Below are 18,437 nucleotides of genomic sequence, written 5' to 3' on the forward strand. Positions count from 1 at the left end.
ACATGTGACGACAATTACCTTGCTTTCAGCACATTCATTTGCCAATTTGTTTGAAAGGAATGCAAAAAGTTCCTGTTTGTTGGTGGGGTCTTTTAAGAAATCGGTCCACTTAATTGGGAGCTTGTTCCTTCCTTCACACTTTCTCCTAACACCCTTACCTCGCTTTTCTCTAGTATCTTCTTTGAGACTTGTCGGAATGTATTTGTCCCACACTACATCAACTCGTTTGCAGCTTTCTAATTGTTTATTGATGGGTGGAATGAATACGTAATCAGCATAATCATCAAATGTTGGTAGTTGGGGAGAGGAAATGCACAACAGCGGCTCCATCGAGAAGTTTCACATCAACATAATCAAGAGGATCATTTAGGGAATCCTTGTTCAGAATGTTCAGAAGATCGGACTTCTTTCCGAAGGGCAGACTTCCATCCTCAGATAGTGAAGGGAGAAAATTATGATTCTCATGGCTGAAGAATGTAGTCATGTCACTCTCCCTATGCTGCATCACTATGTACAGTTGAGAGAACAGAGAAACATCAGTCTTAAGTAATGATATGTTTCTCTTATCTTTTGTATAGGAGTTCTGAATAAAGGAAGTGTTTTTTTTTATTGGTTCATGAATGGAGCGAGTACAATCACTGATAACTGATTTGCAATACTTGTCATACTGATCCTGGCCTACACTCTGAACTTTCCGCATCGTATTTACTACACTTTCATCTAAAACATTTTGTGTGTCAAGAGTCAATAACTCGTCATTGTCATCCATAAAGGGATTTCCAAAGTCTTTCATGACTGTATATAGACTCAATGATTGTTCCTTAAATGTTCTGTGTGTGGCAAATCCCTCTTCATGATGATGATAACTTTTGTCTTGATTAGGGATGTAGTTATCTTGAAACTCCTTCAATAACCTAGCTTGTTCAGGCCCTGAGACCATCCATTTTCTGAAGACTGAAGGCTTTTCGGCCAGACCAACAGCACCTCCTGAACCCTTGACGACCTTATTATTTTGCTTATGTGCTTGGTCGATTGGTATACTTGAGAATCGGTTCTTGGTTTTGTGGATTATCCAGTGACCCTGCTGCTCAAACTCCTCAAGAATGGAAAGTGGAAGATTCTCCAAATCTCGGATGTGTATTGGGATCCATCGTGCATGATTCAGATGGTCGAGAGCGAAGAACCAAGGTGCCAGGGCCTCGAGGCTTTCCACATACAGATTAAAATTCCTCTCACCCTGCGATCTGATGAAAATGAGGCCCAGGAGCTCCATGCTAAGAATCGTGTCAAAGTACTGGGATATAGGACTCTTTTCTACCATTGCTTTTCTCCATGAAACCTTGATTTCATCATTGTGTGGTCCTTCAGTTAGTAAGAAAGCTTCCTCCTGCAGTTTTTCCAAAGCCAATGCTGTCCCTTGGTGAGAATGTCTTGTTCTAGTCACATGCAAGGCCGAAAGGAAAGAGTTGGTTGTGCCTGATGAAGCAATACCAGATTCAGCAAATGCGCAAGTCCATCCTGATCCTTCCAAGTAGTCACCAAACATTTTCCACATCGCCATCTCAATATGCAAGCCACCCATCATTACTATGAACGTTTCCTCTCCATGAGTATGAGGCCACTTCCACTGTGTGAACTTGGCTAGGGCATACAATGGTGCATCAACTGCCAAAATGGGTATCTGTCCAGAGTTTAGATATTCTGTAGCTCAACGCACGACATTCATCCCATGGTTCATCATGGAGGTCGTAGCTGCCTTCTCATAGAAAAGGTGAATAGTTTGTAATTGGTACATATATTAGTGAATAGATATATAGTATGATACATTTAAAAATTGTGTAGTTGTATTCCCTGACACCAAGTTTGTGGTCCTAAGTGATTTAGAAGCCAAGATATTGATAATATACCTATATTTCAAAATGGCCACTATAAAATCCAAGATGGCCTACGGAGGAGTTGGTTCCTATCAAAAATTGAAAGCTAAGCACCTACGTAGTACCTGAAAAAAAAATTGGTGCCTTTGTCCGGTGTGTCCACATTAACGTGAAATTTGACGTTAAGCTGCCCTACTATACAGGGCATGTTGTAAAGCTGCTATTCTCAGCTGATTCTAAAGTGTTAGATTGCCACACTAACGATTTCTGGACTTATAAATATTTTAGAGCAGTCAGATCGTTTTTGAGAAGTGGACAATGTTATTACATGCCGGATGAGCAGATCTGATTGATTGATTGGTTTAATTTTACTTCGCTTTTCGTGCCACTTTTGGATAATTTGCAAGGATGGTAATGAAATATGATATGATGAAATTGATGAATGGACACTTACAACCATCCATGCCCTGGCCAGGATTCAAACCCAGAACCCCTGGCAGCGTAGCATGATATGGTAACCACTCTGCCATCGAGGATGGCATGAGCAGATCTGGAATGCCAGTCTAGAACAAGTTTACTCCTATTGGTCACTTGTGTCAGGGCAATCCAGTAAAGTAAAGGAGCTATTTTCTTCTATCCACTATGAAATATTTAATTAAAATGTATTTATTGCAAGTCAGATACATGTTCTAAACACATGATTCCTTGAATGTATTTGAAGAATTGGCTTTTTTATTTTAAATGATATGTTACATGCTTAGTACAAATATGGCTTCTCTCCTGCATGAATTGTGGAATGTCGTCTCAGATATCTCATTTGTGCAAATGATTTGTTACATATTGAACACACCTAGGGTTTATCTCCAGTATGAATTAATGAATGTCGTCCAAGAACTTGTTTCTGTACAAATGATTTCTTACACGTTGAACACACATAGGGTCTATCTCCAGTATGAATAATCAAATGTTCTCTAAGGTGTTCCTTCCGTGAAAATGATTTGTTACAAGTTGAACACACATAGGGTTTATCTGAAGTATGGATTATTGAATGTCGTCTAAGGCTTCCTCTCTGTGCAAATGATTTGTTTCAAGTTGAACACACATGGGGTTTAATTCCAGTATGCATAATTGAATGCTCTCTAAGGCTTCCTCTCTGTGCAAATGATTTGTTACACACTGAACACCCAAAGAGTTTATCTGCAGTATGAATAATTAAATGTTCTCTAAGGTGTTCTTTCTGTGAAAATGATTTGTTACACGTTGAACACACATAAGGTTTATTTCCAGTATGAATAACTAAATGTTTTCCAAGGCGATCTTTCCGTGAAAATGATTTGTTACAAATTGAACACACATGGGTTTTAATTCCAGTATGAATAATTAAATGCTCTCTAAGTTGTTGTTTCAGCGAATATGATTTGTTACAAGTTGAACACACATAGGGTTTATATGCAGTATGAATTACTAAATGTCGTCTAAGGCCTCCTCTCTGTGCAAATGATTTGTTACACGTTGAACACACATAGGGTTTATATGCAGTATGAATTACTAAATGTCGTCTAAGATATTCCTCACGTGCAAATGATTTGTTACATGTTGAACACACATAGGGTTTATTTCCAGTATGAATAACTAAATGTTTTCTAAGGTGTTCTTCACGTGAAAATGATTTGTTACAAGTTGGACACACATAGGGTTTATATGCAGTATGAATTACTAAATGTCGTCTAAGGCCTCCTCTCTGTGCAAATGATTTGTTACATGTTGAACACATATAGGGTTTATCTGCAGTATGAATTATTAAATGTCGTCTAAGATGTTTCTTATGTGCAAATGATTTGTTACACGTTGAACACACAAAAGATTTTTCACTACTATAATTTTGCATGTGAACCACAAGTTCATATTTGTGATCAAACAAATTGCTGCCATTGTTGCAAACAGTAGAGTTTGAAGATTTTGTATATTCTGTTTCCCTTGTAGATTCTAAATTGGTTCCACTATTATTTGTCCCAGAGCAGAATGTTGTTGGCAGTATTGAGCTGCAGATAGGAGATCTCATTGGTAGCGATTGGGATCCGGAGTTCTTATTTGCATCAAAGTTAGTCTCTCTAAGATATGAATTTACATGACTATCAATTTTTATCTGTTGAAATTCACTTCGAATCGACGGCAATTCCTGTGATAACCTGGAAGAAGACAGACGTGTTTAAGAAAATTTACATAGGAATATTTCAGAAAAAATGGGTTACATTAACGTCCTCAGTTCTACAATGCATTTGCTCTAGAGTTCGATATGCTACAATACTGAAGAATAAAACTTTAATTCCACGTAACTTCCAGTACTGTGTACTTGTAAGCTGTAGTAATACACCATGAACATGATATAACAAAAGAAAAGGTGCTCCTTCAGAACATGCCAAGATGAGTATATTATATATAATATTTTTTACTTTTAAGGTCTTTTTTTTTTGTAAGAATGGGAGTCCATGAATATTCTTGTGTGATATTTGGAATTTCCAGCTAAATGCATTACACTAGAATACATGAGCATTGCTAAGTGAAAACTATTCATACTTTCTGATTCCCTATTACATAGTATCTCTCAACCTGACCTTTCTATTGTTTTCCAAAAATTGTAAATAAATCACATAAATTTTCAATGTTATCCAATAATAAACACATCATACAAATCAAATATTTCTGATAGCTACATTTTAGAGCTATAGTTAAACACGAAAACAATGATATGGAATTGTATTTCAAGTCAAAGGGTGCAGGGTTTCCTAGGTCAAAACATGCACTCCTTTTTGATTGAGACCTGCTGTTGTTGACAACACATCAGAATGTTGTTAGAAGTTAGCTATAAAGCAGTCATCTGAGACTGAAAGGAGTAGAGCAAAAACTTTGTTCTACGTTATTCATTGATAAAATAGTGGTGCATGTTGCACTGTGATCATGATAAGTGATACAAGCCATAGAAAATATGCTAATTGCGCTGGTAACTTATGTTTTATCCAACATACCTATTAATTCTCTAAGCCTATTAGTAATAGCTAGATATTACTCTAAGTGCTTTCAAAATTCCGATATTATTAATGGTTTGAAAATTTGCATTGTCTTCATTCATGTGTCCAATAGAACACGATGGGTCTGTAGCTTGCTTTCAGGCAGCTAGGGGTGTGAAGTACAGAGATTTTCTGTCAGGATGAGAGTGGCACGGAAAATCTTATTAATCTCAACATTCGGGATGAGAAATATTTGAAATTTCCCGAACACTCTGGCCACTGAGTGCTAATGGTGTACATAATGTTCACTACGACTTACAATCACTATGATTGTATATTATTCACACTAGTAACTATAATAATTAGTGAAATACAGTTTTTAAATCAAAATTACAAATATTTTAATTTTTCTAGCTGACCAATGAGACAATGTGGACACAATGGGTCTCAAGCTTGATTTTACACTGCTGTATATTTTGGAGTCTAATGTACATGTAAATTTAAATAACATTCATTTGTGTTTCATGAGAATATTATCTATTTATGTATTAAAAATTGAAATTGAACAGTAAAAAGCTAGAGAAAAATGCACAGGAGACAAAGGATTGACTTTCCGAGGATGATATGTGAACTGATTTACCATTGTTTTACCAACAATGACTCTGGGCCTTTCCCCAGAGGATGCCACAGGGGTGATGCATCATCAGCCAGACTGACCCTATTCCATTCCCCAACAAATAAGAAAGTCAATAATTCAACACATATTAGGTCAAATATGTATTTCACCTTTGGTGTGATTGTTCTCTCAAGCGGATCTCTTCCCCTGCAGAAAAATTGTCTTCTGCGGGGTGCTAAAGTCAACTGAAGGGTGGTTCTGATCGCATGATTCTAACTACGGCCATTATCTAATATCGGAAATGTGTGAAGTCCTACTTCCAAAACATTATCATGGCAACATGGAATAGATATACCCTTATCTTAACATAAAAGTTCTTAGTAGTACAAATTCATTCTTGTTATATGTTATTGTTCCCCATAATATTGTTTATATTTTTATTCCTTCTTTATCTCGAAACCACTTTTGGAATCATTAGTTATGAATGGAAAATCATATGTGATTCCAACATTACAGTGTCGATGCTTCCTTATGCAAATTTCACAATTTATTGTTCGCATCAATAATGTTTAATAACGAAATACTTTGGGGTGTTCTATAGAAATTTCATTTTTTTCATATATTATGAGGGGATTTTAGGGTGTTTGAGACCCATTGTCCCACAGGACACATGGTGTTTTTCAATAACTGAATATTCGACAAACAATACAAGACTCTTTTTGTAATCACTTAAAAGTGTATAAACATGATTTGATGAAAATATATATTAAAAAAAACAAACAGATTTGGCTCCGAGGAAGTTATGCTTTTGCGTGGTTTTTGACCTGAGAGAAAGATTCTTTAACTTTGTCACCAGGTGATCTCCGCTACATGGCTACATGGAACATACATTTTTGGATTTATTTTTACAAGCGGAATGCTCTGGGACTGGCCATGTCAAGGTCACTTCCCATTTTCACAGACCCCTCCTGTATGCCCCTTCATATTTCCAATGGGGAACAGAGTTTGGCTCTTACAAATAGGGTAGTGTTTTGTGCCTTTCATCAGTACTTAACAGTGCTAGAAGCCTCATCTCTCTCTCTCTCTCTCTCTCTCTCTCTCAAATCGTGTCCCGCAAGATCTTTTTATCTTTGGCTCAGTGTAAGGTCCGGGAGCAATCAGTCAGTATTTTCTATTTTGAATTTCAATAAGTTTCAATGTGCATGTTAAAATGTCTCATCCAGTGAGTAAATATCTGTTATTCTTTTTGCTTCACATGTAGCAGTTATTAGTCACAAAAACAAAGAATAAATTGAGTTTGAGGTTTTGTTTAAAGTCCACTTTTATGCACAGGTAGGATAATCGGGACAGGATCTACAGTTTAAAGTGGGATCCGGACCACTATGTGCCTCCACAGGGTATCAAACCCAGGGCCCCTTGATTACAAGGCAACAATGTAACATTAAGCCACCTCTGTATGGTTGCATGATGTCCTGTGTTTTGCCCAATATAGCATCGATTGATTTTCTGTACTTTTAAGGGCTTGGCCCCCTTAGAATGTGATGGTTGCAAATAGCCTAAGTGCTGACGCATACACAATTTTATTTTCAGTCAATCAATAACATTATTCCATGAAGATTGGTAAAATTTAAACAAAATTCATAGCTAGTTAGTACAATAACAACAACAAGTGATGATGGTGATAATAATATTATTGTTAAAACACTAAAATCACACACTAACATCACGATAAAAAACACTTAGGAGTTCTTCCAAGCTTTCGACTCCTTCACGGAGTCATCTTCAGGGCTGGTCGAGGACAGATGGAGTAGACGCGGTTGTCGTTGCACTGGCGTTACTTCCTGTGTTCGTCGGCAGATGTCCTTGCGGTCTTGCAGTGTTGGTAGGTCTTGTTGTGTTTGGAATGTTGGTTGGAGGAGATGGATTTTTGAGTTTTACTGTGTTGTACCAAGAAGAATAAAGATTTCCGCATAAATTGTCATTGAGATTATTAGTGTTTTTGTTCATGTGTACCCCTTCCTTAACGTCACGTTCTATTTTTCCTTTTGCATGTGCAATGAAGGAAACGCAATCCTGTGGAAGTTGATGGTTGGTTTCTAAGACGTTTGGATAATCCCGAAGAACTTTCTTTTCTGCGTATATATCCTAGGTAGTCGGCGAACCGGTCTTTGATGGGTCTTCTGTATTGTCCTATGTATTTTTGGTTGCATTCACATTTGATGCTGTAGATGCCAGAGTTTGTGAAGGGGTCTTTGTCGTACGTTTTGAAGCCTGCTAAGTTTTGTCTTATGGATTTTCCGGGTTTATATGCTATTCTGTAGTTACGTTTTTCCAAGATGCGTCTGAGTTTGGTGGAAAGGCCTGGTACAAATGGTGTCCCTAACCATAGTCTTGGATCCTCTTCTCATTTGTGGGAAGGTGGTTTTTGGCTTTTTTCTGAGTTTTTTTCTTTTTCTTTCACTTTTTGCAGGTTCTGGTCATTTACACTTGGGCTGCAGCCATTAAGTGAGGCCTGTTGAGGACCCTTCATATACATTCCTTCTTAGAAGTTTTTCCTCTTCCCTAAGCACTTTCCGTTTGGCGATTACGTGGCCTTCGCCAAGGATATGTTCAGAGAGCCCCATCTTGGGAACTCCCTCCCTTATATCCCTGTCATGCTCTCTCCACCGAACATTCATGCTTCTTCCTGTTTGGCCCACATATTCCTTGCCGCATTGGCAAACTATTCCATACACACCCTTCATCCCTCCCTCGTTTATTTCTTTCTCTTTTCTATCTTTCTTATACCCCGTGAAATGCTTTTCTAAGTTTTTGGAGCTCTCATCCCACACCTTACACCATTTCCTCTTACAAGTCTATCGATTTTCTCCGATATTCCGGGAAAGTACAGAATGCCTATATATTTCAATTCCCCCTCTTCATCTCTAACTTCTTCTTTTCAGTCTTTCTTCAGTTTACTCCTTTCCAATTCTTTCCCATATGTGACATTAGCTTTACTTAAATTCCCCTTTTAACTCCTCCTCTCTGTATCCGTTCCTCTTTCAAATTCTCATTGCCCATTCGATTTCTTTACGCAAATCAGCTTGGTTGTTACATAATCTGTGAACCCACAGAAAGAAGTTTTGAAATACGTTATTCTTTGTCCTGTTAGCATGGGCCGATTCGTTGTCGATATATAGATCTCCCGATAATGCCTTATGATGAACCCCTGTGTAAATTTTCTTTCCCTCTAGTTGAATTGCCAGGTCTAAGAGACTAATCTTATGGTCATTCATCTCTTCTTAAGTAAATTTTATCCTTTCCTCTTGTTCCCCTAAGGTTTCGAATAGTTTCTCTACCTCCTCTCCCTCCCCAATAACAAGGATATCGTCTACCTATCTGCCGTAGAACTTAATTCCCCTGTCTATGAGGCTAAGTGCTGTCTTTTTGATAAAGTGCATAAATATACTCGAGACAATTCCTGAGACTGGGTTCCCCATTGCTAGCCCTTCTTTTTGAATGTATATCCTCCAGTTTCCCCCAAAATAGTTAAACCCCGTACACAGATTAAACCATCTAACATACTCCCATGCCTTGACTATATCTATTCCCTTAAAACCAGCAAGTGTACTATGCCAAATTAATGGTACGTGTTTACGCTACAATATTTGTTTTGGAACATTTTCTTCTCAGATGCCTGAATTATTAATAAATTAATTATAAACATAATATTAATAGTAAAAGATATGAATTTGTTTTAATAATCCATGATTAACTACTTAATGGTTACTCCTATCGAAAACCAAAGGTAACATTAAATACAGAACACATATTAACCTTTAATTTGAAAAAGAATATCATTGAAATCGGGCCACTGGTTTCAGAGATAATCGTTTTTTTTTAAATATCAACATCTGCCATCTTGGATTGGCTGCCATTTCTATTAGCTACTACCTTGAGATGGCAATCATGTTTTTTTAGTATTCTTACACACCCATATAACTGTTGCATAAAGGAAAATTAGTACCCCCAAATTATACTGAATTCATGATTTTGGCCACTTGGTACATCGACTATAAAGGGGATTAATTTGCTTGATGAATTGTTCACAAGGAAATGTATTTCATGAAACTGATTCTTGCAAAAATAATTAAAAGTTAGCTGTAAATTTGATTGAAGTTTCTGTTGATTGTTATGTAAGACATTATTTGTTAAAAAAAAATGTAAGAATTGCACTTTGCCAATTTTGAATCTTACAATAATTTCCTGGGATAAAGGTCTCTGTGCATAGCATGTATCCAGTAGTGAAGTGCTATGTGTAGTAACTGCCTCCCCTATGGCATAGTGGTAGTGTCAATGCCTTGTAATCAAGGTGTCTCGGGTTTGATACCTGGTGGAGGCACATAGTGGTTAAGATACCACTTTAAACTGTAGGTTTAGTCCCAATTATCCTAAAGTGGACTGAAAACACCAAATCAACCAACCAACTATGCATAGTAGATCCTGCTTCTGTACTATATGACATCCTATTTACCCTACAGTTAATGCCTCAGAATAAACTACATCAACCTGCCTGTTTCACATTTTCTCTACAGGTTATAGAAAATATATTTCTTCAGAATCCTCCCACGAATTGTCAATCAAATGTTGCCTAAATTCAGAAATTTGCCTCTTTCTGCTCAAATCGTTATATCTTACAGGTGGAGCAAAACCCGATTCAGTGTTTCAAACCTTACATAAATTTGTGATTTCAAATCGAGAATACAGAATCGTAAAAATTCTCCAAGATTCTTGATCCATTTTACTATTTCTTGTTGACAGCTTATTTCATTAGCAATTCTCACTTTCTAAGTTCATGAAATGTGCAGAGTTTTCACTACAGCATTTTTATCTAGTTGAGGGACCTGCTCCGAAGTTCGCTACTCTCAGCTGACACTGAAGTGCATTGTTACCAAGTTTACGAATTATGGACTTTGAAGATTTTCAGGGCAGTCAACTAAGATGTATTTTCTGTTATATCGTTGCAGACATGAGATGTGCCATGTGGTAAATTAACGACGTTCCACAAACTTGGCCACACAAATGTGATCACCAGGGAACGGATTTATATGTAAATACATATTTATGTATGAAGCTGAAATCAGTTTTATTTTGTATTATCTTTGCACATCAAAAAACACGCTAAAAATTCAGATTTAATATTAGATTCTGGCTGATATTTTACATATTTGAGTTATTTTTACATATTCCCATATTTCAGAACATTTCTCAATATATACTCCATATTCATGCAATAAATACATGTCCCCGTGTAACTGAAAGGGTTGGCTGAATTTATTGAAAATAACTGACAAAGTATGAAGTGACGTTAAACAAACCAAAATTTACAACCTTTTTGATTTCCTCTAACTCCGTTAATTACAAGTTTTCTGTCATACGAACAATTTATTTACAATTGTTGTCAACAATAGAGAATGAGGGCTTAAGCATCAGCTCCTGGTTGTTACAAATATTATTTTGACAACATTGGAAGAGAGTCTCAAGTTGAGGAGCCCTTTGCTAACTCCATCCTCAATATAGTTACGTGGCTGACAGCAACAATTTTGTGGCACACAGGATTCGCTTCTGCTTTCTCTTCAAAACAGTCACAATAATAGTTACAATGTTGATAGAAGTTTAATCAATTGTTTTAAAACTCAAGAATTACATGCATAGTGTTTTATATTGTTAAAGAGGTATTTTATTTACAATTTTACGCCCACATTTATTTCCATATTTTGGTGAAAACAACTAAATATGTATTTACATATTTAGCACGTTTTTACTACATATATATCCATTTCCTGGTGATCAGGTTATCATTCAGTGATATGCTGAAGGAATTCCATCAACATGTGCCAGTATCTATGTGACAAGACTTTGCCCAATTCATTGTATCCCAGAGAACTTTCACATTTCTTTTAAACAAATTATCCTGATATGTGCACAAACAAAACCAAAAAATACATGGAAATTTTAACAGTATTAAATGTAAGACTTTTAACAAATATAAAATTACTATCAGCATTGCAGACACTCTGATGCACAGGATTCACCACAATTCGTACCACAGCAAGGTCACTCATGCAAGAACATCAATCTACATTACATCGCATAATAAGTAATCTATGACCACACAATAACATTCACTACTTTGTTGTAATGCATCTTTGTGAATAGAAACTACAGAATATTCATATGTAAAACAAAAAAATTAAAACAAAACTTTACACTTTCTTGCAAGGGTATGGATGGTCATCAGCATCACGCTACTTCTTGCCAGGCTTCCATATTTTGTTTTCAAAGATCGGAGGCAGGAGGACTTGAAATCCATACCTCATTGTTTAATAGCTGTTTGCATGGAACTCAATGCCTCTTCACATATATAAGAAGCAATTTTGAGTACAACTAAACATTCAAGGTGAACAATTTTTTCAGGGAGAATGATGAAAGCCATGGGTAGGAAAAACTTAAAACAATTCAGGCCCTTTTTCTCAAGAGCCACCTTTTTTCCAAATGCAGTTGAAAAGAAGCCATTAATCCAACTAAGATAGAGCTACACATTTTTAAATATGATCTCAAAACATTCAATTTATTAATTAATACAATATTGGAAAAAAAAAAGGTAAAGTGCTCCCCTGTGCATAGCACCACACCATGAAGGCGTATAGGGGGTGTGGGGGTAACGCCTCACACTTTCTTGATCCGGTCGTGAGTGGGGTGATGTGTTCAGGGTGGGCACCGCGGCCGCTTCCATCGTTAGAAAAGTTCCCGGTTTTGAACCGGCCGGGGATTGAACCCGGGACCTTGAGCATGATAGTCAGACGCGTTACCGACTGAGCCACCGCGGTTGAATTGAAAGTAATTAATTTTTGCAGGAGTGGTCTTCCTAAAGAAGGTTCTACGATTTTTTATTTGATATATTTTATTTTACTTCACGTTTTGTGCCTCTTGGCTAATTTGCGAAGATGGGGATGAGTGATGAAATGATGAAATTGATGAATGGACATTGACAAACAACCATGCCCGAGCGGGATTCGAACCCGGGACCCTTGGCGTCGCAGCACGATGTGCTAACCACTCAGCCACAGGGTCCGGCAGAAGGTTCTACAAGTAACAGCATGGATAACTATGCAATACATTCTAATGTATGGCCGACTCTACATTCTAGCAAGAGTAAAGGTAAAAAAGGTAAAGTGCTCCCCTGTGCTTTGCACCATGCCATGAAGGCATATAGGTGTGTGGAGTTAGGGCCCCACACTTTCTTCATCTTGGGGGGAACCTCCCCTCCATTTCATAGCTGTACGATAAACTTGGCAACGCTACATCACATGCTCTCACATCATGCTACGTAATCTCAAGGCCTCGTTTCCGAGGAAGGAGAATTGCTCGACCACTTGGTCTTGGGTGGCGAAGCCACACACACGCACACACACACAAACACACACTGAGGGAAAATTCTACTACAGTTAAGAATTTCTATTAAACTATGAATTAATTAATAACTTAATTTGCGTTAGTCTACTTATCGGCCATTAGGGCTAAAACTAACCTACTTAAAATAGGAAGCTTATTTTTTTTTCTTAAATTAAAACTTCCATGGCTTTTTTATGGCTAATAATATTACGTGTTTTAATGTAAAGAATTAATATCGTCCTAATTCAACATATACAGGTGGGGTGAAAACTCAATCTAGGTGTCAAGAAGTTTACGTTATTTGCTGGTTATTTATAGAAACGTTAATGATGTTAGAATTCTTGTTATTAGTAATTACTATTTACTTGCTAATGCTTTGGTTGTAATAAACATGAAATTGAAAAGATACCTTTGCTTGTAATTTACAAATACTTGGTATGGTCTATTGCTCTCACTACTAGGTCGTTATTTTTTTAAAAAAAATAATGGAAATTTCCATAAGCGAACTTGAGATTTAAAAAAAAAGTAATTTAAAATTGAATTTGACAATTCAGGCACCAGGTGAACATTTTTAGGTGCCATGACGACTGGGTGGCCTGTATTATTCTACTCCTGTAATATACCGGGTGAGTTTCTAGTTGTATGACTCTAGGAATATGGGGGCTCAGTCTAACTATCCACTGCGTGGTACGATGTTCACACATAATTTGCTTCCTATATAGAGGCAAAATACATGGGGATGTCATAGTGTGATGTAATCAGCACCATGCCCCTGGCTACCTTTACCCCCCAGTTTTTTCTCGAGGTTCCCACTTTATAGGATGCTGGGTGGGTGCTGGAGCCACTTGAACAGGTGGAAAAAATCGTGGTTCTCCCCACCAGATAGTCAGATGCCCTAACATCAGAGCTACTGTGGCAACAGTGCAAAAATGTATAGTGGCATGTGAATTATTCAGATTTAATTTTACACGTGATACAGAAAATATATAAGAACTTTAAAAAATATACTGTACTTGTTATTTTTTTTTAAAAAAAAGGTAATGGACATTTTTGTAAGTGAACTCGAAATATTGTAAATATATATATATTTTTTTTTAACTGAATTTGAAAATTCCGGCAGCTGGTGAAAATTTTCAGGCACTATGGCAACTGGGTGCCCTGTATTTTTTTCCCCCTGATGAAAGTATTGTGGTATTCATTTGAAAATACTACATGCACTCACCTTTGTGTCTCTGCAGCTTGACATTTATCTTGAATTGAGATTTCACTCTTCACATCTACAGACTCTACTTTAACATTGTCACTCTCATTACTGTTGAATGCAACAGCACCAAACTGTTTGTCCTCTGGCAAGAATTCACCCATCCCAGAACCAGAGTGCAAATATACGTGAAAGTAGCTATCAGCAACATCCCCTGGCTCTTCGACTTTCATTTGTTCCTCCTTTGGTTCAGATTTATTAACTGATGATAATGATGGCTGCCAAGTGTTTCCAACAGACTCGTCATGAAGAGGGTCTTGGGACTCACTCCTTACTGAACACGTCATGAGGTCAGGTTCTACCTTCAGTAGTGGGGCCAAAGGGACAGATTCCATCTGTGATGATGAGGGGGAGGCACTTGAAATCTGAAAATATATTTTACACAGGAACTTCAGATGGTGTTCCAATTGAAGACAAAGTACAATACAACACACCCACAAACACACACTTTTGAAAGAGAAGAAGTCAACTGGCAATCAAACAGAGGATTTTAGAATTATGCAACACATTCATGGATTCCTAAGTCTGTATCATCCACAATATTAATGTTACCTTCTGATTTCACAAAAGAATAAAAAATAAAATCATCTGGAATTCAACTGTGATTTGGGACACCATTATTAAGGTTCAAATCAAAACTTAAACAATGTAAAAATTACTAGAAGGTAGTGATGTTTCCAATCTTCTAGATTTGGGCTCAAATTCAGTATTATCTTCTGAATGTGTGGCCCTGTAAATAGCTATTCTAAAAAAAATACACACCAATTTGGGTTTAAACATGGTTTGTTCAATAAACATTAGCCTCAACCTGTTTCACATAAGAAAATTCATGCCCTGTGCTTCATCTAGATTTGCTGTTAGACGAATGAACATGGAAGCAGTATGATGGAGAAATATAAAGTCAGAGTTGTTCTTGAAGGGGAATTCTCCAAAATAAATTTGCACGGAGATGCTTGTTATGTAGGGGAGACCGGGGTAATTAGAACAGGAAACAGCCTGTAGAAGTTCCACTGTAAATTACTCAGAAAGTTACTGATGGATTTTTTAAAAATTTCTACCATTTCAAAGAACATCTTTTGTATATTTTTGAAAAAAATAATGACCATACCTGCATTGCAAATACTCGTCCAAAAAAAAAAATTGTCATGACACCATAAAATTGTTCCAATTACCCCATTTGGGGTTAATGGAACATAAGTTAGAAATTTCAACTGAATAGCTTTAGATTGCTGTTGGGGTAATAAGAACATCATATATAAATGTCTCATTTATCCTGCAAATTTGAACACAATAGCTCTACTTCTTCTGGAGTTATCAATGCTTGTTTAAATAAAATCCCAAGTTAACGTCTTTTTTCATAAAGTTCAATTTCCCAGCTGTGAAGCAAACATGTGTGAATGAAAATCAGTGTTCTATGATTTATTTGAAAGGTTACAGGCCATTCTACAATGTAGTAAAGAAAAAACTTCTAATAGTTACATGTACAATCTAGTATATCAATTAGAAAAAGTACAAAAAAGCATCTTTTTTGGAGGAAAACTTACTCCAATTTGTAACAAGTAGTGCTAATACTTCTAAAAACACTTAAGATAACTTACACTAACAGGTTTAACTGTCGTGAAAAACTAATATATACAGAAATTAAGCTTATCAGTCTCAAAAAACAATTATATATGAAACCATAAAATATAGGCTACATGACAAAAGCTACACCAAAGAACACTTGACCCATATTAACATTTGTCAGTTTGGCACCAGTAGATCTACTGATTTGAATGTTTGATTTCTTTTTTGAAAGCTTCATACTTGCTCTTAATGATGTCATACAATGGAAGGGTAAATGGACCGATTCCATTTAACTCCAAAGGTCCGTAAAATATAAACTTCCTATCAATTTCCTCAACATCAGGTCTTCGTGGCCAATCGAACTTGCCAGTTTCTTTTTCCTCCAGAAACTTGATTGTCGCTTTAGACTGGCCATTAGAGATTTTAATAATTCTACCAACATACCACTTTCGCTCGTAATATACAGCGTAGTACTTTTCCAGTTTGAATAGGACTACATCGTCATCCTCTGATTCTATTTTACTATGTATATCACAATATACTTATCTAATGATTACAATTACCGTTTTTTGAATGTTGATACAAAATACCAAGTATGACATTATATTATACATTGTACAATTTTAAAGAGTCGACCTTTGTATATAAACCTTGATGCCAATGCAAATGTACACAATTTCAATAAATTTAATTATAAATTTGAATGTATCATATCTTTCTTGTCTGAAAGAACACATATGATTGAAGATATTTGTTTTTCATATTGCCAGTCAAAAATAACTGTTATGACTAAATTATTATAAATATTGCACAAATGTGGAACTTTGAACTTAGCCTAACCATTTTCAAATGTTGTTATGACAATGTATTATTTTTATTGTCATATTCATGGTATTTCAAGATGATGTTCTTATTACCCCATGACTGTTCTAATTACCCCAAGCAAAATCAAGCAAATTACGCAATGTTCTAATAACCCCTTTGGAGAAATTTTTGGGGTAATAAGAACTTTGCTTATAAAAACCAGGCAAAATGCCCATAGACAACCAAACTCACATGAAAAGATGTGTGCCCTTATGTTTTATTATAGGGGTGAAGAAAATTTTGCAAGGGTTCTTTCATTCACATCCAGTATATGCAGAAGCAGAGAAACACCAAACATGCGTCACATCATTTTTTGCAGGTGTATAATAAAAGTCAAATAAAACTTACTTTTGTGTAGTTATTCCAATAACAAATTTTCTGCATGTAGGTTTAGTGTAGGTACATAGGTATGAAATGTTATTACACCAGTCTTTTCGTTTTAAATTATTCTACATTAACATGTTCCAATAACCCCATGTTCTAATTACCCCGGTCTCCCCTAAAAGCATAAATACTCATCCTATGGCATTGCAAAGTTCAGGCACAAGATATTTTAGATGTGGTCAGATCCTCATTGAGTCTGAGCACTTTCCAGGTTTTTCTTTGAGTCATTGACTGATTGATTGAGTTCATTGCATTTTAAGTCCACCCCTAAGGCTCATCAGGACTGGACCTACAGTTTAAAGTGTGCAAGAGAATTCACAAATTAGTATACAAATAACAATAACTAAAAGCACCACGGGTAAAATCATGAAAGCAGGTGTACAGACTACTATAGTTTATTATAAACCAACTACAAAAAAAAGAGACAAGTGTAAATCTTTCCAGGAGAATGAGAATTAATATATTAAAAAAAAAATAAAGCAAGAAATAATAAGTTTTGATACTCTGAGAATAACTCCAAATTATTATGCCCCTGAGTGTACAATGTGCTAATAGCCACGCGACGTTTATACTCAAACGTTATTTTTACTCCAACTCAATTGAAGTAGATAAAGAAATTTATACAAAGTGCAATTGCTCTTTGCTTCAAAACATTGACATTACACCGCAGTAATTCTATCTTCAAAATTGAATGTAATGCTAATTAGGTTACAACAACACTACACAGTCTTGTACTGTAGCGTACAAATGCTTGAGTTATCCGAATCATTCAGCATCTACCAATGCAAAACGTACAAAGCTATTTACAAACATTTTCACAAATCATGGATCATGTTCATTAGTAATTATACTTAGAAATACAATTCCACGAAGTATTTACATGTCTGATCATTAGAGACCGGATTTTAAAGGGAATTCATTTTTCTTATTTTTCAACACCGATCATGAAATAAATAACAACAGCGTTCATAATTACCTTCCACCAACAAAATTACATCATTTTCACTTCTCTATTTTCACATTTTAAGCCCATATTCCCCTTTCTTCCTATATTAAAACTTTTCTCTTTCTGGTCCCTTTATTGACTAGTTTTTCAGCCTATATTCCCTTCTTTTCTCTTCTTAAAAAACACCTTCCTTGGTCCCTTTATTGACAAGGTATCAAATACTTTGTATGACTGTATTTTCTCTAAACAAAACATTCAACAATTGTCTTATTTGGTGCTGCTTAGAGGAAAGAAAGAAAGAGTGCCTTCTACATCACCTTCCCTCCACGAGTGTTCAGAGTACATTGCAGCAATTGTTGCAACAATGTGATCTGGGCTTAAGCAGTAACAAACACATTGTAAGTGGAACACACCTTCTGGGTTGAAAAAGTACTTATCTGCTAGATTTGGACTTTTATTGGGAAGTTTTTTTAGAATGGTTTTA

The 18,437-nt window shown here is 36.2% G+C and overlaps 1 protein-coding gene across 1 annotated transcript in view; it reads right to left on the reverse strand.

The window, feature by feature from the left end:
* Positions 1-2,842: 2,842 nt before the first annotated feature.
* Positions 2,843-18,437, reverse strand: part of LOC145982286 (uncharacterized) — a 29,517-nt gene continuing 13,922 nt past the window's right edge. Inside the window, exons 2-3 of the mRNA XM_083115855.1 lie at positions 14,155-14,558; positions 2,843-4,063 (exon numbers count right to left, since the gene is read on the reverse strand). Of these exons, the coding sequence (XP_082971981.1) occupies positions 2,962-4,063; positions 14,155-14,528 (1,476 nt within the window). The 5' untranslated portion in view covers positions 14,529-14,558 and the 3' untranslated portion in view covers positions 2,843-2,961. The remainder of the gene's footprint in view (positions 4,064-14,154; positions 14,559-18,437) is intronic.

This window comes from Lepisma saccharinum, unplaced genomic scaffold (assembly GCF_977018435.1).
Source record: "Lepisma saccharinum unplaced genomic scaffold, izLepSacc3.1 HAP1_SCAFFOLD_50, whole genome shotgun sequence".
In the NCBI taxonomy this organism is placed as follows: Eukaryota; Metazoa; Arthropoda; class Insecta; order Zygentoma; family Lepismatidae; genus Lepisma; species Lepisma saccharinum.